The sequence below is a fragment of the Eretmochelys imbricata genome, chromosome 3 (genome assembly GCF_965152235.1).
Source record: "Eretmochelys imbricata isolate rEreImb1 chromosome 3, rEreImb1.hap1, whole genome shotgun sequence".
Taxonomy (NCBI): Eukaryota; Metazoa; Chordata; order Testudines; family Cheloniidae; genus Eretmochelys; species Eretmochelys imbricata.
In genome coordinates, this window is record NC_135574.1 from 147,667,760 (window position 1) to 147,691,639 (window position 23,880).

Genomic DNA, 23,880 nt, shown 5'->3' on the forward strand with positions numbered 1-23,880 from the left:
CTGTGATGAATTGGGGAACCTATGTACAATTTAGGAATTCTGGTTGATATTATGAAGTTGTTACTATGAAAACTGCTGGATCATGAATGCCCCTCTGTCTGTGCATGCATGGATTCCATCTCTGTTGGTAAAGGCTGTCTCTTGTCTTCCTAAGACTGGGCACAAAAGAAAGCTGACCTTAATGACTGTACTCGGATCACACAATAGCTTTGCTAAGGAGGGTGTCTGAGGGTTGGGAAGTTAGTTTGAGCACATTGGTCTGTAGGGAGAGGGTTTGGCGAGTGGAAAGTTACCAAGTGGCACAAAGAGACAGGTGACTAAGCAGCAGAGCTGAGCAAAAATTGTTTGTCAAATAGTTTATTTGTCAAAAAGTGCGAGTTTGTTCATCGTGAAATGTGAGTTCAGCAAATAATTTCAACCAAAACCAAAAAAATCAAAATGTTTCAGAAATATCAAAACCTTTAATTTTGACCCAACTCAAAGTTCTGCATTTCAACAAAGGCAAGGGAGGCTAGAGTCACAAAATGGCCTGGTGGGAGGAAGGAAAAAGTCTCCCTTATAACCTGTAGTCCAGTCATTAGGGCCCTCTCCTGAGTTGGGGAAAATCCTGGTTCAGTTTTGCTCTCTGCCTGCTGTGGCGAAGCGGTTTGAACTGAGTTCTTCCACATCACAGGAGTAGTCCCTAGCCATCAGGCTACGGGACAGTGTGATGCAGCACTTTCTCCATTTCTCCTTGTCATAGTGGGGCTAGCCCCTTAACAGGGAGTGGACTCAGTCCCGCTGTGGCCAGTTAAGTACCTCCTAATAAGGTTAATAGTGGGCACCTCTACCCTATATAAAGTCAGATAGTTCTTAGGAAGAAGGAAAGGAAGTACCAACAAGATGGGCCTTGAGGAAGATGGCAGGATGGTACCCTGGGCTGAGGAAGACAGGTAATTATGAGCTCTGGAAAGGAACCTGTGGCCAAGGAGAGCCCTAGGAAGTATCACTTGATAAAGGGAGACTGGATGTATGGTTTATTGATTTTTCTTATGACTGTACATATGGATGTCTCGGAGAGGAGTTTGAGGAAGGGCACATTTAAAGAGGATCGGTGATTTATTGATTTGGCTTGGGAGTGTACTTAAAACAGTCTATGAAAGAGGCACCCAGGCCTGGCAGAAGTCCCAAAAGGAATGTTACTTTGGCTGGACAGTTGGGAGTCTGGACTTTCCATTAATGTGGGAATAAGAAAGTTACATGTGTGCCAATAAACAAACCAAGCCCGGGAGTAACAGTGAAACTTGTGCAGTTCCTGCTCAGGGAGAGGGGGTAGAAATGAGGCAGATCTGGGGCACAGGCACACCCAGCTGCAAGGGCGTGCTACAAGATGACTGCCTCTGACATTCCTGCTGAAGCTATTTCATTTTTTTTCCAGAAACACTGGGACAGGGTCTCCCCCGTCCTAGGTGAGAGCTGTAACCACCACACTAGAGTAATTCCCATACTTTCCCTGGCCTGTTTTCTAATCACTGTCTTTCATGGTAGCAATATCTAGTTAGGTGCTTGAATAGCTCTACCTACAGCTAGGGGAGATTCTATGAAATATGGGTCCTCTGCTACAGAAAGCAACCTAGCCCAGCCTTCGGGGGAGGTGGAAAGCTGAGAGCCATCTACTCGTTGCCTTGGTACAGGTTGGAATAGCTTGGAGGCTGCTCTCATTTGCACTAGCTGGCTATGGCTGTCAGAAGACAAGCCAGTAGCTAGGGCTAGTTTGAGCTGCTCATCTGCACCCTGCCATAGCCCCTGCAGCAGAAGGCCTATGAGCTGAATACATCTGCTATAATGCACTGTAGAGACTCTTCTTCCCTCTCTTTCTCTCCCCACACCTCCCACCGCCTAGGGGAATCCCCTGCAGGGGACTAATAGATGTTTTCTGCTCCCCTGGTGTTACCTGAGTGGTCCAAATGGAGTGGAGAAGGCCAGAGAATCTGCTTAAAAACACTTTTGGGAAACAGTTTTTTTCACTATTTGAGCCTCAGACTAAGAGGTTGGACAGCTGAGGGCAAACAATTCATGGAGTGTGCTGGGGAGCAGGAAGCCCCTCCGCTACACCAGACATGAAAACCAATGTCCACAGCTAGGAGACAGGCAGAGTAAGTGATTTGCATTTACTGCCAAGAATCATAGAAACGCAGGACTGGAAGGGACCTTGATATGTCATTTAGTCCAGTCCCCTGCACAGAGGCAGGAATTATTCTCTCAACCATCCCTGACAGTTGTTCGTCTAACCTGTTCTTTAACACTTCCAGTGACTGGGATTCCACAACCTCCATAGGTAATTTGTTCCACTACTTAACTACCCTTACAGTAGAAAGTTTTTCCTAAAGTCTAACCTAAATCTCCCTTGCTGCAATTTAAGCCCCTTGCTTCTTATCCTGTCCTCAGTGGTTAAGGAGATTACTTTCCTTTATAACAACCTTTTCCATACCTGAAGGCTTATGTCCCTCCTCAGTCTACTACAGACTAAACAAACCCAATTTTTTTTTTCAATCTTTCCTCATAAATCATTGTCTAGACCATCAATCACTTTTGTTGATCTCCTCTGGACTTTCTCCAGTTTGTCCACATTCCCAAAGTGTAATGCCCAGAACTGGATACAAGGCCTCAACTGGAGTATTATCAGTACTGAGTGGAAGCTTAAACACTCCTATTAATACATCCCAGATTTTTTTTTTTTTTTTTTTTGCAACCATGTTAAACCGATTCATTTAGTTTGATTTCCTATAATGCCCAGACCCTTTTCTGCAGTACTCCTTCCTAGGCTGTCCTTTCCCATTTTGTATTTCTGCAACTGATTAGTCCTTCCTAATTGTAGTACTCTGCATTTGTCCCTAATTCAGATTATTGCTCCTGTCAAGATCACTTTGAATGCTGATCTTGTCCTCTAAACTGCTTGCAACCGCTCCCAGTTTGGTATCATCAGAAAACTTTAAGTGTACTCTCCATGCCATTATCCAAATCATTTATGAAGATATTTAATAGAACGAGGTGCAGGACTGATCCTTGCAGGACCCCACTTGAGATGCCCCACCAGCTTGATTGTGAGCCACTGATAACGGAGTGTGGTTTTCTAGGCAATTGTGCACCATCCTACAGTAGGTTCATCTAGAAGAAGGTAAATAAGCACCTCTGCCAACTGCTATGAGCAGGCTCAAGTAATGCAGTTGCCGGTGGGATGGGTGGGGGAACCCCTGTCCCATGGAACAATAAAGCAGGGGGAGGTATCAGAAGAGCAACAGCGCGATCATGGAGGTGGAGGGACTGAGTTCCATGACCAAGACTTGGTCAGTCTGGCTATGACATATAGCAACAAGAGGGGAAGCAGGGTGAGATAAGCCTGCACCTATTGGAAATGGAGAGGAATTGTTTGTGGGGAATGCTAAAGAGGAAGGGGGCTCAGTTAAGCAGTGCAATGTTCCAGCAGATTCGCAGGGCACCTTTGCTAATGTTGAAGGGCCTTTTGAGTTACTGAATAGTTGCTCAAGGGAAGCCCCCTCACAGGACTTTTAAAAATGCACCAGATAAAGGCCCAGGGAACAGGCTGCAATGCATAATCCTGTTCAGCTCTGGGAGGGGAGAGGGAAAGATTAGATGGGACCCAACAAAACTTTTCCTTCTCTCCCCTATATGAGCAGGTTCTAACATAAGGCATCACTCAGCACCAACATCCATTTAATTCCTCCCTCTTCAGAAGGGGAGCAGAGCACATAGGCTGCTAGTTACAAGACAAGCAAAAGGGTTGGGGCGGGAACAGCAGCTATAAAATCCCAGCTAAGTGTGCAGGAGGCTGAGAGGACAGCTCTGACCAGCACAGATGCAGGCTGGGAAGAGCTGAGTTCCTTTGAGACACAAGGGGGAGCCCTGCACTCAGCTCCCCAAAAGAGGTGCAGAGAAACCAAGTCCTGCTCTTTTGTCCTTTCCCCAGGTAACAGCAGGTGGTTATGACCTAATGGCCCCAGAAGAGGTGAGGGCAGCAAGTCAGAGTCCATGAGGCTACAGGGTCAACGCGATGGCTTTGGCTGTTGTGTTCAGTACAACAGAGGAAACAACGGGGATGTCTCTGGCGACTCTCTGAAAGGGGGGGACGTTGGGTCCTTCTAACGTGTCCAGGATACCTGTGGAGGAGGGTAAGAAGTGAGAGTTAGACACTAAGGGAAGAGTGTTTCTATTCCACTCTGGCCAGGCAGACAGGGCACATGCTCAGAGGCATTGCACATGTATGCTGGAGGCTGGGGTCTCAGGACAGGTAGCTTTTAGGTTCATACAAGCAGTAATACTTCCAGAACGAGCCCTGTGTGCACGTGGCCAAACAGCTGCACTGAGCAGAGCCTGTCACCTCTGCAGTAGGGCAGGGTGGCTGTGTATCTGAAGAGTGGAATACAGAGCCCCTCACCCTGAGACTGTCAGCCATCATCCTCTCTGGGGGACCACTGCAGTGTCACATGCTCCCCTGAGATACTCCTAGGTACCCTCACCTTGAGGGAGCCCTCTCTCCATTTGACTTCAGCACCTGTCCGGTTGTCCCTCAGGGCAGTCCCACAGATCTCCTGTTTTTCATCCTTAATTATGCATAAAATATTTACAGCGGGAGCTGCAGCTGGCAAGGGCTGTGAGACATTTGTATCTCTCTGCAGTACAAATATGGACCTGGTGTGGCAGGGAATACAAGTACAGACTGAGGACCTGTGCCCCAGGCCCTGCCTGTAACCCCTTTAAAGCAAGTGATTTCTAGGGCAAGCCTTTGGAAAATGTTCTTCCCAGCAGAAGAGTCTCACACTGTGGACTTGGAGCCCTTGCTCCAGCAGAGAGAATGGATCCATGACAGGGCAGTGCTGACTTCCAAAAAATGTTAAGCCATTCTATAAATATCAAGGGTGGGGCCACATCTGGAATACTGCATGTAGTTCTGGTCACCCTCAAGGGGTTTAGAGAAGGGTGGCAAGAATGATTAGGGACCTGGAAAAACTCATTTGAAAAGACTGGCATTGTTTACAGTCAGAGAGGAGATTATATATAATGGATGGTCTAAACAAGGGAATTCTCCCTGCCTCATAACACAAGAACAAGGGATGTTACATTCAAAGTAGATAAACATACTTTTTTCATACAATGCATAATTCGACCTTGGAACTCCCTGCCACAGGCAGTAAGTAAGACTAAGAATTTAGCAAGATTCAAAGAGGAACTGGACATTTATATGGATTACAAGAATATCCACAGTTAACACTTATGCTAACACTTTGGAAGGGCTATCAATTCTTGTGCTTCAAGGCTTATGCCAGGCTGTAGCTATTCGAATGAGACCGAACGCAGGCAGCAGATTATACCACATTAGACCTGCCTCTGAAGCATCCGGTACTGGCCACTGACAGACAGGATACTAGAGTAGATGGATCTCACATCTGATCACATATGGCAATTCCTGTGTTACCTGACCCAGAACTGTGCTACAGCTTGGGAAGAACAGAAACCAGGGCCCCAGGATGCCCAGTCAATAACCCCAAGCCTAAACAGGTGTTGCCTTCTCTTACCTTCCACCACCTTGTGATAGGCAAAGTGCAGATAGAGGAGGAAAAGCATGTGCAGAGCAGCCAGGATTCCACACAGGATGAGCCGCTGGGTATGTCCTACTGTGCGTGACACCAGCACAGCAACCTAGGAAAGAGACCCGGGTTAGACAGACAAGGCCCCGCCTCTGACTTCAGAATCTTGAGCAGGAGATGCACATGGGAGATGGGCCAAGCTGCAAGAGCTTGCTGATCCCTCACCCCCTCTTCAGGCAGATTCCTGCTGCAATCAGGCCTCCAATATCCCTAGACAGAGCTCTTGGGTCTAGCCAGAGGAAGTTGGTAAGGGTTAGAAGGTACCATGTTCAGTGAGCAGTCACCTCCTGTCAGTGCTAATGGATACTGGGAACTCTTTGTGGGAATGGGTATGGACCTCCAGGACTCCCCATCATGCTGCCCACTACAAGGGGAGTCAGGCTCCTTCCCATGACATCCCACTCAGTTGTGATGGAAATTACGGCCAGTCCTGCAGAGCAGAAAGCACATCACACTGCTGTCTCCTCTAGTTCACCTGCAGTGGGGCTCCCCCTAGCCTAGCAAGACCCAGACTTTAGCCACTAACCTCAGGTGAGGGAGGAGTGACATCAAAGGTGTATCTCTGCAAAATTACAGCTGACAAGCCTGCTTAGCAGAGAGCCCCTGCTGGGCTGCCCATCCCTTACCATTCGTAGTGTGGAGAGGCCGCCAATCACCAGCCAGAAGATATAGAAGAGGGAGTGGAAGTGGATGTTATAGGTAACAAAGAGAGTGATGCAGTGTCCAAAGAGACCATAGCCCTGAAAGGAACAGAAAATGTATGGTAAGAGTGGCAGCCCCACATGGAGGCACATAATGTGCACTGGACATGAAAAGTAGCAGCTTATTCTGAGCACACCAAAGCTTCACTAGGTGCATGTACGCCAGAGAGGTGCAGCAGCCAACTATCACACAACCAGCTGTGGCTACTGTGATGGCTGGAGGTATGGCTTCCTGCCCCCGAATGCCAGGGCCTGCTGGAGGTGGGTCTGGCAGTAGGCCCTACTGTGGGCTTAGATACCACAGGGCCTGGCTGTGGCAGATGAAGGAAACTAACTTATGTCTAGAGGCAAATGGGAATCTCCCAGTTTCACAGCTGGGCATTGAAATCAGAGAAAGAAACAAGCTGTCAGTCTGGAGCAACTGCTCCCTCCCCTTGTCCCAGGAGAGGGGTCCCCAGCAGGGATAGCAGCTTGGGACTCAAAGTAAATTCCTGCCTTGCCCCAAGGGATTGTTCATATGTATACAGTACAGCCACAAATAGAAACCATCAGTTTACCATGATGCAAGGGCTACATTCCCATCCTCCATCCCCTGGTGGAGCTCTGTGCAGCTACCCTGCACTCTGGGAACCCCGCTCTGAACATACCAGCAGTGACAGCATCTGCACCATGGTGATCTGGGCATTGCACAGGTATGCCAGGAAATAGATGAAGGAGGAGACGCCCAGCCAGTAACCGAAGCACGTGCCAATTGCTGTGCCCATCAGTGTGCCTTCCCTCTGCAGAGAGAGCAAGAAGGTGAAGAGGATGGCAGAGAAGACACCACACACAGAACAGTTACCAACCAACCACTACCCACCCTCAGCAGATTTCCCCTTGCCTTTGGTAGATGTTTACCTAATGCCTGGCTAGCAGCATCCAGGGGGGATGGACCAGTGAATCAGTGCTAATTGTATAGTGCAGGAGTCCTGCACAAGTGATCTCAAGTTGGTAATTCTGTCACGCATGAGTGTGTCTGACATCACCATAAAAAGCCCCCATATCCAACATCTAACGTTTTACCAGTACATTTAACTGAAAAGCTGCATAACAGCAATTGAGACTTCAGACCCTACTAATAAATACATGTATCGTATCAACATAAAACATACATAACTCAGTTTACAGTTTGGTGTATAAAAGCTAAGTAGCAAGGCACATCCAAAGCACACATATGCTTAGTCAAAAAGCCCCCTGGCAGCACAAGTAAGATACTGTTTTTACAACATTAATAATCTCTACAAATGTCAAATTAGGGCAACGCTCACTGGTATTCTCCAGCTATGTTTATTGGGCTGCTCCATAAACCCAATTTAACTGGCTGATCAGTTAATGGCAATGGTTTTCCACCAGCCCCAACTTATCCTGACAGCCCCCACACGCATCCCAGCAGCCCTGACCATACATCCCACTCCTAGCAGTGCCCAACACCTCAGCCCCACTGGTCACAGCCCCCACTCATCTCAATATCCTGGCCCCCCCAACTCCACCAGTCCCAATCCCACGAAATCCCCACTCACAACTCACCCCGGGACCTTTCTGGGCACTCACTGGGCACAGCACTCCGCTCCTCTCCCAGGCTAGGGCGGCTCCTCTCGCTCCTGACCATCCTGTCCTGGATTTCAGGCGCCGGAGCACCTCTCTGGACTGCATAAGCAGCACTACACCCCTGCACTGGTCCATCCACTGCAGTAGGCTCTTTCCGAGCTTCCCAGACAGCAGAGCATTGGATTCTTCTGACCCTGCCAGCCCCAGAACAATAGGCCCTACCACACACCAAGGTCCCCTTCACCAACGCATTTCTAAGTCACTCTCAAAACAGAAGCACCCTGTGTAACCAACAGCAGCTCAAAGCCTGGTGCAAACCCTGGCTTGAAACTGAAATGTTCCCTTACAATGATGGTGTCTGAGGTCTTCATCCCATGCAACAGGATGGCCACCAATGTGAAGACCAGCATGAGGGGGCCGTAGAGCTCACCTGCAATCTTCTACAAGGGGAGACAGAGAAGGGAGGGGTTTAGTTAGTGCTGCAGGAAGCCAGACCACCTCCAGGCTATATGGGAAGCGCCCTAGTCCTAGCTCATACTCTGGTCACTTACTGACCTGAGCAATTACAGCAAAGGCTGGTGATAGGAACCAAAAAGAACCAATCATACGAGTAAGGGTTAAGGAGGAAGCTTAACTGAGATACTGACTGAGGAGTCAGATCAGGAGCTAGGGTCCTACTGCATGGGAGTAGGGGGATGTGGTTTAATGGGAATTAACCAGGAAATCTGGTTGAGGGACCATACAAGAACTTCTGTCCCACACAATCCATACGCAATCACTCTTACACATGCATGGCAAAGTGCTTTAACAAATTCATCCATAGAGCCCTATTTTGGAGGGGGTGGGGGGAGAAGGGAGGCAAAACACAAGGCCACAAAAGGAGTCTGTGTCAGAGCCCAGAGTTCCCTGCTCTCAGGCCATAGTAAGCTCCAGTACAATTAGTGAGAGAGCGAACAAAAGCTGTCTGTAGCACTGTGTCAGCAGCACTTTGCTGACAGGCTTATTACTTAGCAAACTGACAGCTTTGGAGAGCACTGGACTTGGGGGTGGAAGTGAGTAGGTGCTGTATGATTGTGCCAGCTCTGAGAGAGGCATAAAGGGCAGCACTGCCTTAAGAGGGCCGGACTTATGGTCTCCTTGCTGTCGGTCACAACTGCTGAAACCCCCTCAGGCAAAGGTGTGCAGAGTACTGATAGGCATTTCTAACACACTCATCTCCCAAACATCTGATTAAGCGCTCCAATGCCTCTGAAGCCCATTCACTCAGGATACAGAGCCTGGTTCATCACAAGGGAACTCACCTGGGGAAAATTAATCATCTTCATGGGGATCATGGACTCCAGCAATCTGCACCGCACAAAAGCGCAGGAGGATGTCAAGAGCAAGGAAGACAATTAAAAAATTAACAAGAAACCTGAGAAGTGAGAGATGCTGTATTCCATTCCCTGATCTCCTGAGCCAGTGTAACCCCGTGACCTGGGGCCATATTGGAACCAGTGCTCTAGTGATGTAAGGCTCCATCTCTCTTTCCCTCTGACCCCCAACAGAGCCAGTCAATCCCAATAGCAACCGGGGACCAGACTGGAAACAGAGCCCTAGAAGGAAAGGATCTGTATTGCAATCCTAGCCCTCTGTGCACAAGGAGATTTCTGAAAAAACTCTTGCCTGGTGTCCTGAGGGCAGGGTGGCACCATGGGAAAGTGTAGAGAGGCTATCATAGAGGAGATAGCCAAAGCTTTGCACCTGTGGAAACAAACGTTGTGTGGGACAGATGGAGGTTTAGTAGACCTCTGCGCTTTCCCCACAAAGGATGAGAGATTAGCAACAATGAAAGGCTAAAGGAGCTGCTGGGCTCAGCTCCACAAACCCTATGTCTTGAACACAGAATGGCACCAACAGGCTTCAAATGAAACAACATCCAACTCAGTTAGGGGATGTATTGATGTAACTCTTTAGGGATAAACAGGGATAAGTACTTTGAGTATCCTGGAGCACTTTCCCCCCCCAAAAGCTTTCTCCATAAAAAGCCCATAAGCAGAAGTGGACTAATTAGGAGCAATCCAGGCCTTCATTATACAAGAAATAGCGTGGAAGATGCTCCTCATTTTATGGCATGGCTCTTCTGCCCTATTCAGGTGGCACCTCTACTATGTGTCCCTGGTCCATTATCATGGGGCAGCCCTTCTAAAGCACCTGGTGTATGGGCCACAGCAGTGCATACAGTTGCTCAAAAACAGGTGAGAAGCCTGCATGACCTGAATCATTTGCCCCTCTGCCCAGTTTGCTCACCTGTTCCGAACTTGGATGGGCTCCACATCAAAGTAGGGTCTGAGAATATCTATGTTGGCATAGAGACTGAAGGCCTTCGAGGCTTGTCTCTTACCTGCCTGCCACATCTGCGGAGAGAAATGGGCAACTGTAGCAGACTGAACACTCCTTCTGCAATGCTGCTCTGAGCAGATTCCCCTAGAACCAAAGCACCAGGTGGCTAAATAACCAGGAGGAAACAGAAACATCTTCAGAGAGATCAGCATCCCACCCAAAGCCTGGGAGGAAGCAGGACAAAGGACATCAGGGCCACAATGGGACTCAGGTTGGAGCACTGGGAAACCCTCAAGGAGATGGGGAATAGAGGCCAGGAGAGAACAGGGTCAATTGGGAAAGGGCTACCTGGCCCTGAGATGGGATCTGGCGCCCACCACAGTCAGAGCCAGTGCATGAAGGTAACATAGCCAGGGCCCCATCCTTGCAGCACTCTGCTCACCTGGTCAGCTACTTGTCGGCCCAGCTGTCCCTTAAAACCTTTCATACCCAGAAACTCTCCATCCTCCTCGTCTGCCGCAGCAGCTTCGGCATCCACGTCCTCCTCCTCCTCCTCCTTCATGCGTTGGTGCATCTCGCCCATGTCCTCGAAGCTGGAGCCAGACGTGTCGTCCATGTTCTCCATGTCGATCACGGCGGAGCCTCCCCCCTGCGCCCAGGGCAGACGGACAGTGAGCCAGGCTCAGCAGAGCCGAGGCTCGGGCCAGGGGAGACGCCGTCCCAGCGCTGCGGTCCCGCAGCCAGAGCAGGTGCCGCCGCCAGGCCCGAACTGGTGCCGCCGCCGCCCGAGGGGCAGCGCAAGGGGGGGCCCCCGCAGGGCTGGCCGCTTCGGGGCTGCACAGGCCGGCCAGGCCGCCTCCCCCCGCCACTAGCCCTGGGCGCCCCGCAGCGGCTCCCCCAGGCCGGCCCCCGCGGCCCGTACCTGCAGCGTGTCCTCGAAGCCGCCCCACTCCGCGCCGGCCCCGCTCCTCCCGCCGCCGCCGCCGCCGCCTGCCCCCGCTGGCCCCGACATCATCCCCCTTGGCTAGGGGGACAGGAGCCCCCGGCCGCTCCGCGCCGCGCCGCAGGGGCTCGGGGAAGCCGCGTCCCAACCACGGAGGACCCGGAGGTGACGGACACGGACGTCAGCCGCTCTGGCCGAGGACGTGGAAGCTCCTTTACTCTCGCGACTTTTCGTAATAGCGGCCTGGCCGCGACGCCATTTTGGTTGTGGCAGAAAAAGCGAGCGTGAAGAAGGGCACCTCTGGGAGAAGGGTCGGCGCTGTGCCCTACTATCCGGACAGCGCGCACCCAGCCCAGCTGCTAACGCCGACAACGACACGGGAGTAGCAGTGGCTGTTTCCTATGACAGCGCCACGCCCAATATGGTGAAGACCAAGCCGGTGCCCTACGCCAGCGCCGTCAAAGGGGAAGAAAAGGCAGGGGCCGTATCACGTGATGGAGAGGCGGGGACGTGCTCATGCGCCTGCGCAGTGGCGAGCACCCTTGTCGCTGCGTCGCGTGCCCGGGGATGCGAGCGGGGCATGGCGGCGCGCGGCGGCGTGGAGGAGATGCGGAGCCGTGTGGTACTTGGGGAGTTCGGGGTCCGCAACGTGAGTGACTTGCGGGGGGGGAACGTCACTCCCGGGCGTGGGGCAAGGGGCGGGGCCTAGCGCGCAGGCGGCGGTTGGGGGGTGGGGGCGGGCACGAGGGGTCCTGGGTCCGGTAGCGGCCCCGCCCAGCACCGAGCTCTCTGCTTCGCTTCAGGTGCACACCACGGACTTCCCCGGCAACTACCCCGGGTACGACGACGCTTGGGACCAGGCCGAGTTCGAGAAGGTGAGAAGCCGCTGGGGCCCCGAGTGGGGGAGGGGGGTGGGTGAAGGGAGCGGGGGGCGGGGCCGGGCCCTGAGAGCAGAGCGGGGGAGGGGGATTGGGGTCTCCCGTGGCTGGTCTCTGCAGCCCTGTGGCAGGTGGCCCCGGGCCTGGCTAAGGGACAGGCCCTAGGCTGCCTGGTCACCTGGGGCAGCTAGGACAGCCCAGCCGCACCTCACCCCCCCCCTCCCCTTCCGGGAACTGGGGACCCCCAGTGACTCTGCTCCCTTGCGTCTGCCCTGCAGAATTTCCGGGTGGACGTGATCCACATGGACGAGAGCACGCTGGAGTTCGACATGGTGGGGATCGACGCAGCCATCGCCAATGCCTTCCGGCGTATCCTGCTCGCTGAGGTACCCAGCAGGGGCTTCTGGACCTTTACGCCAGGGCTGTCTGACCCAGCTGCTGGTCCCATGAAATCCTGTCATAGCTATTTCTCACTGCTAGTCCTGGCTAAAGTTGAGCTGCTTTGGGATGGACAAAAATTTATCCCAATCTTCTCGTTCTTTGCCCAGAACCTGCATTGTGTTGACTGGTAAAGAAGTCTCCAGGCAGGCCGGCTGGGGCTCTAGCTCCTAGGAGTGTCGGGAAGTGAGACCCAACTTTTGGGAAAGGCGAGATTATGACTGAGGGGTGTAGAGAAGACAGAAGCCCCAAACTCAGTGGGGTGGAGAATAGGCTGGAAGTGCAGTGAGAATATTCCATGGACTGCCGAGCTCACAATGCATAGTCTCTGCCCCTGAGAGAGGCAAATAGTCCTTCTGTAAGCTAGGAGAGCTTAGAGGGCATATAAGAGACCATCAGCCAAAGCTGTTGCATTTCTGGGATAAATGTAGTCCAGCTGCTAGTAGCTGTTAAACAGTGTCACCCCCCTCCCCCCGATCCTATGCTCAGATCTGTCCCCCCAGCATAGGGCCAAGTTCTACAACTGCTCATATGGGGTAATGCAAATCGTATTAAAATCAATGGTAACACTCAAGTGAGGAGCAGAGAGAAGATACAGGATCCTCGTCTAGATCCCTCCTTTGGTAATGGTGTCTGTGAAGAGCAAGAGTTAATCAAACCCCAAAGAGGGTGGGGGTGGAGTAAGAGAACTTCTGGCTGGGTGTTAGGGAATGGTGCTTAGCAAATAGTGCATGGCTGGGGTACTGCCTGCCTGATTTGCTCTGTCTCCTTCTCCTTCAGGTGCCGACGATGGCTGTAGAGAAGGTCTTTGTGTACAACAACACGTCCATTGTGCAGGATGAGATCCTGGCCCATCGCTTGGGCCTCGTTCCCATCCGAGCTGACCCACGCCTCTTTGAATATAAGAATCAAGGTGAGAGTCTGTGCAGGGGATCCTATGATAAATGGAAATATTGGAGGCTGTTCTGAAGTGAAACCAGTGCCAGATGGATTGAGTAAATCTGCTGTTCCAGGAGGGAGTGGGAATCTCGTCAATGGGGAGATGGCCCAGGCAGGACTTATTCTGCTTTCCCTATCCCTTTTTAGGTGATGAGGAAGGCACAGAAATTGACACGCTGCAGTTCCAGCTGAAAATCAAATGCAGCCGGAACCCTTGCGCGGTCAAGGAGTCATCTGACCCCAATGAGCTCTACATTAATCACAGAGGTAAAACTATGCTCCTCTGGAAGTAAACTCTCCCCTTTCCCAAGAGGATAGGGGCTTTGTTGACCCCAGTGAGCTCTACCTCAACCAGAAAGAGAACTCCTCTCTTCCCCTCCCCCTGGCGTGAAGAAAACTGATCCCTTCCCTCTATGAAACTTGCTTTTTGCAAGGTCCAATCCTCATGGTTGTATTTTCCCTGCCCTGCTGGGATCAGCAGCCTCTTGTATAAGTGTTGTCTCATCTCTCTAAGTGCTGAGGCAGCTTGGCCTGATACCTGTCGTACGTCTCTCCACAGTGTACAGCAAACACATCACGTGGGTGCCCCTGGGAAATCAAGCAGACCTGTTCCCAGATGCAGATTTGCGGCCTGTTCATGATGACATCCTTATTGCCCAGTTGCGGCCTGGCCAGGAAATTGATGTGCTCATGCACTGTGTCAAAGGAATAGGTCAGTCAAGGGTGCTCAGTGGGGCAGCGAGATGAAAAGCATGGGTCCTTCAGGTGGGGTATGGTATGTGTAGTGGGCATGAGGTCATAGGGATTTTTCCCTGATCTGTGGGGCCTTGAGTGTGGCTTGGCTCTCAGCTTTTTTGTCTTAAATTTCAGGCATTAAGGAGCAGTTCAGAGCTTAACCTTCTCTAATGAGGGATTAGTGGGCACTCTGAATGGAGGTGGGTTCTGTGTATCCTTAATGAAGCCCAAGGCGGACCTAGGATGAGCACCACATCATCCAGAAACTAAATTGGGCGTCCATCCTGGCCACACAAAGCAGCAATTTCAGACTGGGTTGTGATGTCTTGTTACTTCTGACAGTACCATTCTGAAGGGCCTGCTTGGGGTAAATTGAGCTAGGAAGAGCCATGGTAATGGCAGCCCTGGGGGATCTTGCTGTCTCTGAGTTGCTGCAACGTGCTCCTGCCTTCTTATCTCTTTTCCCTCAGGTAAAGACCATGCCAAGTTTTCTCCAGTGGCCACAGCTAGTTACCGGCTGCTGCCTGACATCACTCTGCTGCAGCCCATTGAGGGGGAGGCAGCTGAGACGCTGAAAAAGTGCTTCTCCCCTGGAGTTATTGAGATTCAGAACATCAAAGGTACCTTCCACCTCTACCCCAGGGACTCTGCATTTGCAGAGATGAGACTGAGTACAGTCTAGAGCCAGGCATTGTACAAACACAGCCTACTTCCCCAGTGGCCCTCAATCCGGAATCTCGATTCTGGATTTGGGCTCTACAAATGAATGGGTTTGTCATGTGTAAAAAGGTGATGAGGTTGAGGCTGTTCTCTCCTTGAGATGTCAGGCTAGGATATGCCTGTCCATTTAGCTCTTCTATTGCTCTTTACAGCTGCAGGTGTTGCTCAGTTGTCCATAAGGCTTTGTTCTAACTGTGGGCTGTGAGTTTGCCATTCCCAGCAGTCTTGAGGCCTCAGGTGGAACTGTGCCTAATGTTGGACAGGATGCACATTATCTTTATGAGCTGGAGCTACCTATTCGGGCTTATGCCTTGCTGAAGTTTGTTTTGGAAGAAAGGCAGTTTTTTGTGTAGGACTTCAATGCCTTTTCCTGGTGGGGAGAATTGCATGTTTTGGGTGCAGTGTTGGCAGGAAACAGATCGCTGGTCCACTAGTATGGAGAGGGGGTATGTATTTGTCCCTGTCTCCTGCAGGGAAGAAGGTGGCAAGAGTGGCCAATGCTCGGATGGACACGTTTAGCCGGGAGATCTTTCGGCATGATGATCTGAAAAACCTTGTGCGCCTGGCACGAGTGCGAGATCACTACATCTGTAAGTAATCCTCTTCTTCTGCTGGATGCTTCAGCCCATTTCTTGGCTTCTCACCCTTCAGAAACTTGTCATCACGCTATTTTAAGCCTCTTCATTGTCTGCAGAAAATCCACCCTTTCATACATTCATGTTACAGTGGGTGCCCCTGGGGGGCTTGGCTTTGGGGCAGGAGACATTCACATTTCCTTCTCCCTGTACAAAGCAAACCCTGCAGTGTCTGAACTGTTGCCCACATTGGCTTAACTTGTCACTGTATGCAGGTCACTGTCTGCTCGTAGCCACAGGTAGGCAGAGTGGCAGGGAGCATAGAATCATAGAAGGGGAATGGACCTTGAGAAGTGATCAAGTCCAGCCCTTTACACTGAGGCAGGACTAAAGAAAGGTAGACCATCCCTGGCAGTGTTTGTTCATCCTGTTCTTAATTTCCAACGATGGGGATTCCACAGCCTCCCTTGGAAGCTTATTCCAGAGCTTAAGTACATTTATTAGGAGAAACTTTCTAACTATATCTAACCTAAATCTCTTGCTGCAAATTAAGCCCATTACTTCTTGTCCTACCTTCAGTGGATGTGGAGAACTGATCCTTGTCTTTATAACAGCACTTAACATCTCTGAGGACTGTTGTCAGGGTCCGTCCTCCTCTTCCCCCCCCCACCCCCCCCAAGTCTTCTTTTCTTAAGATTAAACAAGACCAGTTTTAACCTTTCCTCATGGGTCAATGTTTTCTGAACCTCTTATTTTTGTAGCTCTCCTCCGGACTCTCCATTTTCTCCACATCTTTCCTGAAGTGTGGAGCCTGAAATCAGACACCGTACTCTAACCGAGGCCTCACAGTTACCTCCTCTCTTGGGCTATTCCTGCTAATACACCCCAGAATATTAGCCCTGTTCACAAGTTGTGAATTTGTGATCCACTTTAACCCCTCATCCTTTTCAGTGGTACTACCACCTAGCCAGTTATTCCCCATTTTGTAGTTGTGCAGTTGATCTTTTCCTTCTTAAGTGTAGTATTTTGCACTTATCTTGATTGAATTGCAATCCTGTCCTCCAAAGTGCTTAAAGCTCCTCCCCCGGTGTCATCTGCAAATTTTCCAAACATACTCTCCATTCCATTATCCAAGTCGTTAATTAACATGGAGGATCTGATGTTGGGTAGTAGCTGGGCTGACCCTTACCTTGTCTGTTTCCCTAGTCTCAGTGGAGTCTACAGGTGTCCTGCCGCCAGATGTGCTGGTGAGCGAAGCCATCAAAGTGCTGATAGGGAAATGTCGACGGTTCCTGGATGAGCTGGACTCCAACCACATGGACTGAGCAGTTCAGGGCCTCATGTTTGAGAAGCAGAGACTGATTCTATTGGCCTGGGCTCTTCATCTGCAGGGATTGTTTCCAGCCCACAAGCCTATGTAAACAGGAAGGGTACCTTCTGTGTTACCAAGCAATGGAACCATCCATCACCTATCCCCCATACTGTATGTAAGCAAGCAGGTGGACACACTAGAAATGAAGGTGTGCTGTTAACAGTTTCAGGACTGATAGCACCTCCACTTCCAGCTGTGTATATGCACTAGCAGGAGCCTAGGAAAGTCTTACGACTCTCATTTTCTAATGGTGTGCAGCACCTGCAGAGGATGGCCAGTAAGGCACAACAGAGGCTTGGACTGGCCACTGGGCTTTACTAAAGGCCCTAGATCTTCTAACTGAAGCCTTGCTAAGGAGAAGACCCAGCTTCAGCCAAAGGCAGATTGTGTGGAATTGTTAATAAAGTAGAGGCTGTTTTAACTGTCAGACTTCATTAAATAAATTTAGCTTGGGGGTGGCTTGATTTCTGAGGGGGGTCAGTGGAAAGAGTCACCACTTATTGCACTTAATTCATTAACAACAGCAATGCTAGTGCTGCAGCACTTGAGCTGGTGCTTCGAGAGCTGGGCTCTAGTGTTGAGAGGCTAACATGCCACTTTCCCTTTTTTCCCTTCAGGGTTAGCAATTGCTGTATGTGCTAAAATGGGTATTTGATCATCTAAGGGAAGAGAGATGCTAAGACCATCTCTGTTAAGAAGGGGGTCTGCTCTGTGAAAGTTAAAGCATTACTGCTCATACAGGAGCACGTGCTCTTAGTCAAGCAGTGCAAATCATGGAGAATAAAATTGGATTTTCAATGTTCTTAGTCAGCTCTAGGCCTAAGATAAGCCTAGCCGCAGAAAGTTTTAGAAGAGGATGCTAGCTTGTTCATATAGAGCCCCACCTTGCTAAATGTAGGCATGTGATCTGTATGACTGCAGATTTCATCACAACTAATGAAACTAGTAAGAGGGAAAGTATAATATTCAAGTAAGGATCACAGTGGAGAGGGAGTTCTGGCCTGGCTCTGAGCCTGTTCACTGTACACAAGCAGCTTGCTTCTTAGGTTGCAACTAAGTATTAATCTTTATTTATGGGCTCCTGTAGGTGACCAAAAATAAAGGAATATCTGTATCCTGCCCTAAAAATAAGTCTGCCCAATTTTTCCCACCTCGGGGAAAAAAAACTTTAGGGGATTAAAATGAGATTTCACTTAACTTTAGAAACAGTAACATGCTATCACAGTAGGAGCTCAATACAGGGCATCTGGTGACTGCTGGAGCCCTGTATTTCCATTTAAAAAAAAAGGCTCTTGCCCTCTTCCTTACAGAGACAGACTCCAAAATGTAGCCCTGTTGTTTAGCAAAATAATTATCTGTGGAAAGAACTTTTCTACCAATAGTGAAGTCAACCAGGCCAGCAGTTTGCATACTAAAAAGTGACCCTTTAGCTCTTAGAAGGGAACAAGGGTGGGAGAGAGAGCTCCCCTCTCCCATATGCCTCTGTTCTCCAATCCCAGATTAAGAGTGTTAAACTGAGGAAAATCTGAGGCAAAGTATAAAAGCTGGAAGAAAGACTGGGTCCATGTATGTATTTAAGCATTTTACCAAACCTTGAAAGGTAAGTTAGGGAGCATCTCTCAAAATAAGATACTGACTTAAATAATCATCACACCCTTCATTCTGCCCCTCAGAGTAAATGAATTGACATCTGTCTAATCCCACGGCTGCACTTAATAAAACTAGTACAAAAGCCAAATGTTTGCAAGATTCATTCATTCCTGGGTCTACTTTCGTATCACTTAAACCAACATCTTATGGGAACAGCCCACTTCATATTTGCCACTTTAATGATTAACATCCAGGTACAGACTATGAGTTTTTTTTTTTTAATTTTGGAGTTAAAAAGAGGGAATTCCTACTGTGTAACTAAGTAACAGCAGTGGTAGATGATATGTCCCCTCTCTAGTCAGTCTTATTTTCACTTCCAATTTTAATAGACTTTTAAGGCCAGAAGGAACCACTGTGATCATATAACCTGACCTCATGCAGGTCACAGCCTAGACAAGTGGTTTTCAAACTTTTTTTCTGGGGACCCAGTTGAAGAAAATTGTTGATGCTCGTGACCCAACAGTGCTGGGGATGAGGGGTTTGTGGTGTGGGAGGGGCTCAGGGCTGGGTCAGTAGGTTGGGGTGTGGGAGTGAGAGCTGCAGGCTGGGAATGAAAGGTTCAGGGTGCAGGAGGGGGGTTTAGGCTGGGGGGTGGCTGAGAGGTTTGGGGTGCAGGAAGAGGTTCCAGGTGGGGGGGGGGAGAGGGGTGTGCTCAGGGCTGGGGATTGGGGCCTGGACTTAAACCTCTGGTGGCGGTGCAGCCGGGGTGAAGAGACAGGCTTCCTGCCTGTCCTGGCACCAGAGACTGCGCTGCGCCTGAAGGGGCCAGCAGCAGGTCTGGCTCCTAGGTGGAGGTGTACAAGTAGCTCCACACAGCTCTGGCTTGCAGGCACCACCCTGCTCCCAGTGGCTGGGAGCGTGGAGCTGGTGCTTGGGGTGGGGGCAGCGCACAGATCCCCATGGCCCTGCTGCGGGGTGCAGCGCAGTGTTGGAGAAGGTAGGCACTAGCCTGCCTTAGCGGGGGAGCACCGCTGACAGGACTTCTAACATCCTGGGAAGCGGTGTGGACCAGAGCAATCCAGTGCCTGACATGCTGCGACTCAAACTTTGGAAATTAGCTTCCATAGCTCAGTATCAGGAGTCACTTCCAAAGGACAAATGAACCACCCCAGGCACTGCTTTGTTTCAGGACGGTGATACATTCTTGTATGCCAACGGAGGCAGAGTTAGGTTGCAGTGGTTACATGAATGAGAGACAGTATTTTGTTTAGGTGCAACTGTAGTTGTTTTTTCCCCTGGCTTTAACTGCAGCTGTTGGTCTTGAAAGGTCATGTATACCTTCCCCTTAATTAGATACCTTTAACGTAGACTACAGTTCTTAAGCTTCTGAGTTGATCTTCACCCAAATGTATGGCTAATGATGCAAGTCAGCCCGGAGAGTACATTAACCTCAGTGCTGTGAGTCTGAAACACTTTTGCCACTGGAGTGAAAAATGGGTGTTGGGAGGAGAAATACACAGTGTGGAAGCCTCACCATCAACTGGACAAGAGAACACCACAGAATAAAGACAGACATGATACCTTGTGTATGAAACCGAAATACCTTTATTGACATTCAGAGGTTTAACAACCAATCCAGAGACAGCTTTGCATTTAATATTCCTACAAAAGAAGGCTCTAAAAACCATTAAAAAAAAATCTTTGTTTGTAGCATGAAGTCACAATGTTAAAAATACCACAACACAATAAATACAACCAGCCTCTGCTGAAGCCAGGAGCCACTTCAGCTCAGGAGTAAGTAAAAAGATTATGAGGCAAAGAGTGGAAGGGACTGAGTAACAAGGGCAAAAGGATGAGTGGGCTCAGGCCACAGGGATGGTCACGCTGTGTTCCTGAAGCCTGCTGTTCTCTCCAGCCCTATTCTAAGATTTCTGTTCTGCCCCTCATCCAGGCCCCAGCCTAGCCAATACACTTCTCTGCAGTCCCCTGGATGGCAAACCATAAAAGCTCGTTTTGGATAAAGACCTTCCCCCACCATACAATTTGCATTACAAAGCCCAACTCCTGCCACAACGCTTGATCCTCAAGTAACAAACTCTAAACCACCCTCACTGCCACCAGAACAGGGCACAGAAGGGTTCAAAGCTCAGTCCCCATTTCCTTATTCTGCTAAAATGGTAGATCAGGAATTTAACCCCCATCTTCCTCAACCCTGGCTACAGCAGGTCAAGATTTCAGGAAGAACGGTGATACTGGAGACTGCATATCCCTAAAGCAGAATGCAGGCCCACTGTCATCCCCGCGCAACACTGAGGGCTGATCCCCTTCAGGGTTTACAGGCTCTTGGCATACTGGTCCAGATTTTCCACACTCTGCACCTGTCATTTTCCAGTCCACAGGAAATGCTGCATGACATTCCTGCCCCACCCCTGAGGGGCTTTTGATAGAAACTAGCATAAGGCTAAGCCAGCTTTCCATTTGGTTCCTTGTGGAGTAAGATCTACTGAGCACACATACGACGACGTCTGTCTCCTTCCAGAGAGGAGCAGTGTTTTAAAAATCAGACTGAGAACACTGACTCCGGGAGATTCTAGGGCACTGTATCACTCCCAAGCATGCAGCCTCCAGCCAGGAAAGCAATCACAGCTGAGAAAACTAGGGCTGCTTTCAAGTAGTCCAAGAGGGAAAGAGATTCACCAGAAAACAAGCCCTCTGCTGTCGTCACACTGAAGATGATACCAGATGGGGACAGCCAGTGGTGGGCACAACAGGAGTGTGATGCGTCCCAGGTGAAGTCTGGCTCCCTCCCTTCAGAGTGAGGCTGGGGAGTGCCATCTTCGCTGGGATACTATTCTGCCTCTCCTGTTCAACCTAACTCCTGAGGGACTAGCCCAGAAGCAGGTGGGGTTCGAGTGACCCAAGGCTGCAAAATAACTAGGCTCTACCTAGTGGAGTCTTTGTGCTCAGCTCTCATCTTGCACACAAGCTGAGGCCTAAAGCTGCAAATCCGACAGGAAAATTAGGGAAAGCTTGACAGGCTGGATCAAGTCCGAACTCAGGGCACATCCCCGCACAGGAAAGGTATGGGGATGAGACCAGTGGGGGCTCTGTTTAGGCAAATGCACATGGAGCAGTGATAAGAGGAATCTAATGTGGTTACTACAAGAGGAGACAGAAAATATGAAGTGAGGATGGGGGTGGCTGAGGTGCCCCCGCTCAGGGCTCAAAGAGTGCAGTGAGGCCTTCTCCATCCTCGTTATTCTCCAGTACGTCTGTCTCCAGCGATGGCTTCACCTTTTTGAAGAGAGATGGGAGGTTCCGGATGTGAACCTCTTTGCGGAACTGTTCTCCCAGAGGCTTCTGCAGGAGATAGAGGGACAGGCCTAGGTTAGTCACTGCACCTGCAGACCCACTCCGCCAAAGGAAAATCTGTCACCTAAGTGTGTCTCAGGCATTCTCCGGTTCTACGGCAGTCATTACCCAGCTCGGGTGCTATGCTTTGCTCCAGTTCATGTCCCCCATCTTTTCTGTCTCCAGGAGAGTAGCCTGGCATCTGCAGTACATGCCAATGGAGGTGACACTGCCACAATGGGGTCCTGACTGTGACCACATAGTCAACAGGAACCCAGTGTTTCTTAACCCAATGGTGCTGTCCTGGTTAAAGCTCTGTACCCACCCGTGGGCCCTGCCCAGGGGTGCTTACACCTTCTCTGCAGGAGCCCTGTACACAGAGAGCCAGCAGCCCTTCAGCTAGGAGAGCTCCCGCAAGGTGCCCTGAGTGCTCAGTTACCATCTCACCCAGGCCAGGGCTGAAGAGAGCCAGAGCAGCACAAACACTATGAAGGATGTGCTGGAGCCACATTCCAGCAGCACGAGAGCTGGACAAGGGAAAGGGGCTGAGGGGAGATGCGGGCTGGCTAGGGCCGTTTCTACAGGATTCAGGAGCCCAGACCACAGGGAGGAAACAGGTTTGCTCTGGGCTCAGCGGTTGCCTACCCCGATGCAGCCTGCAATGAGGCGTTTGAAATTGTCCTTCCGGCGCTTGTCTGCCACTTTCAGCAGAGTTGGGTTGAGAAGCTTGGAGTCAAACTGCTCCAACGATTCCTTCTGGATTTCTGGGATCTGTTCCATCACTGCCTTCAGCTCAGCATAGCGGGGGCGCTGCAGGGAGAAGGGAAGAGACCAATCAATAGAAGTTCTACCACAGAAGCCTCCACCTTCCCCTGATGGCACAGAGGAAGGGGGCTACTACCTCCTCCACCCCTTCCTCACTTAGGCCCGGGACTAGTTCATTCATTACTATCTATCAAACCTGGCACTATAAAGATTCCCCCTTTTTTCCCCATAGCTCCTTACCAAAGCCTCATAGATCTGGAAAGCCAGGTGGACAAGAGCTGCCATGCAGCCGTCATGCTGTCCGTGTGTCTGCAACCCTTTCAGCACGCCGGTGAAGAACCAGGTCACTGCATCAGGGAGCAGGTTCCCTGTGAGCACCTAAGGGAGAGACAACAGCAGCATGGAACCAAGATACTAACACAAGCCAGGCCTGCTCCAGACAGGAAACATCCAGAAACATCTAGCTCCTATCCAGACCAAAGTCAGAGTCTGTCCATGAAGGTTAGGGGGTCAGAAGGGAAGGAACCACCAGTACTCAGAGCTTCCATTTCTGCCCCCTCCACCAATGGTCCCCTGTAGGGAAAGTACCTGTTTGAGCAGTGGCCAGCAAAGCTGAGTGGTGGTTCTTTGGCAGGACAGGGTGTCCTTCCAGGAGAGGGATCTGTAGGCTGTGATCAGCAGAGCAGTGCAGACATCCTGGAAAGGGGAAGGCAGAGGAAAGAACGAGTCAGTGGAAGCACTTCTCAGCTTGCCTGAAGGGTTTGTTCCTGATGGGGGTGCATTCACACGAACCCAGGTGGGATATCTTCCTAACAGAGGCACCCTACTTAATGCTCCAACAAAAGGCAAGAAGCATGCTGAGGTCCCTGACTATCCCCAAAGGCAACACTGCATTCCACTCTGTGCATGAGAGAGGGTCAGCATGTACCTGGTCAGCCTGCAGGTGCCACAGAGTCTGGGTCTGCTCCTATTTGCCAGTCTCTGCTGAAGCAAGGTGTCAGGCAGTTGCAAGTGGGCAGGAACAAACACCAGAACACTCCAAGAACTCACACTAGCTGCTACTTTGGAGTCGGTGCAAAGAACTCTGGGGCATATCTGAGGAGGAGTTTGAGTGTGGGGAGGAGAGTAAAGTGGATTGGGCCAGTGCCTCAGGGCAGAGAATTCCCAGCACCCCCACCTCTGCTCTGACCTGAGCAAAAACTGCTAATTTGGGCAGATGTTACAGAAGAATCAGCTGCTCCAAGTAGTTCTTCTTGAAAGGCAGGGCCCAGAAAAGGGGGCAGGGCCAGGCAGGCAACACTACAGGAAAGGACTTACTC

At 50.4% G+C, this 23,880-nt stretch overlaps 3 protein-coding genes across 6 annotated transcripts in view; 1 reads left to right on the forward strand and 2 right to left on the reverse strand.

The window, feature by feature from the left end:
- Nucleotides 1-341: 341 nt before the first annotated feature.
- On the reverse strand, nucleotides 342-11,403 carry YIPF3 (Yip1 domain family member 3). 2 transcript variants are annotated; one of them, XM_077813566.1, is made up of 10 exons: nucleotides 11,178-11,403; nucleotides 10,698-10,904; nucleotides 10,223-10,329; nucleotides 9,599-9,676; nucleotides 9,235-9,280; nucleotides 8,281-8,373; nucleotides 6,994-7,125; nucleotides 6,272-6,385; nucleotides 5,574-5,697; nucleotides 342-4,157 (listed from the first exon to the last, which is right to left on the reverse strand). In XM_077813566.1, the coding sequence occupies exons 1-10, from the start codon at nucleotides 11,268-11,270 to the stop codon at nucleotides 4,036-4,038; spliced, it is 1,116 nt and encodes a 371-aa protein (XP_077669692.1). In that variant the 5' UTR covers nucleotides 11,271-11,403; the 3' UTR covers nucleotides 342-4,035. The 2 variants fall into 2 exon arrangements, with proteins under 2 accessions (XP_077669692.1, XP_077669693.1); XM_077813567.1 differs by lacking the exon at nucleotides 9,599-9,676.
- Nucleotides 11,404-11,475: 72 nt separating this feature from the next.
- POLR1C (RNA polymerase I and III subunit C) lies at nucleotides 11,476-17,276 on the forward strand. The gene is made up of 9 exons (XM_077813565.1): nucleotides 11,476-11,847; nucleotides 12,002-12,073; nucleotides 12,355-12,462; nucleotides 13,295-13,427; nucleotides 13,601-13,720; nucleotides 14,013-14,165; nucleotides 14,659-14,808; nucleotides 15,382-15,498; nucleotides 16,690-17,276. The coding sequence occupies exons 1-9, from the start codon at nucleotides 11,620-11,622 to the stop codon at nucleotides 16,806-16,808; spliced, it is 1,200 nt and encodes a 399-aa protein (XP_077669691.1). The 5' UTR covers nucleotides 11,476-11,619; the 3' UTR covers nucleotides 16,809-17,276.
- Nucleotides 17,277-20,027: 2,751 nt separating this feature from the next.
- XPO5 (exportin 5) overlaps nucleotides 20,028-23,880 on the reverse strand; it is a 37,903-nt gene continuing 34,050 nt past the window's right edge. For all 3 annotated transcript variants that reach the window (XM_077813569.1, XM_077813571.1, XM_077813570.1), the window contains exons 30-33: nucleotides 23,150-23,257; nucleotides 22,802-22,939; nucleotides 22,442-22,606; nucleotides 20,028-21,805 (exon numbers count right to left, since the gene is read on the reverse strand). In XM_077813569.1, the coding sequence (XP_077669695.1) occupies nucleotides 21,662-21,805; nucleotides 22,442-22,606; nucleotides 22,802-22,939; nucleotides 23,150-23,257 (555 nt within the window). In that variant the 3' untranslated portion in view covers nucleotides 20,028-21,661. The remainder of the gene's footprint in view (nucleotides 21,806-22,441; nucleotides 22,607-22,801; nucleotides 22,940-23,149; nucleotides 23,258-23,880) is intronic.

Excerpts from the sequence above, each read along its gene's own strand:
- YIPF3 (XM_077813566.1), bottom strand. The coding sequence starts at position 11,270 with ATGATGTCGGGGCCAGCGGGGGCAGGCGGCGGCGGCGGCGGCGGGAGG. Across the intron at positions 7,126-8,280 it reads AGACCTCAGACACCATCATT|AGGGAAGGCACACTGATGGG; the intron begins GTAAGGGAACAT and ends CTCTCTCTGCAG. Across the intron at positions 4,158-5,573 it reads CTATCACAAGGTGGTGGAAG|GTATCCTGGACACGTTAGAA; the intron begins GTAAGAGAAGGC and ends CCTCCTCCACAG.
- POLR1C (XM_077813565.1), top strand. The coding sequence starts at position 11,620 with ATGGTGAAGACCAAGCCGGTGCCCTACGCCAGCGCCGTCAAAGGGGAA. Across the intron at positions 12,074-12,354 it reads ACCAGGCCGAGTTCGAGAAG|AATTTCCGGGTGGACGTGAT; the intron begins GTGAGAAGCCGC and ends TCTGCCCTGCAG. Across the intron at positions 13,428-13,600 it reads CTTTGAATATAAGAATCAAG|GTGATGAGGAAGGCACAGAA; the intron begins GTGAGAGTCTGT and ends ATCCCTTTTTAG.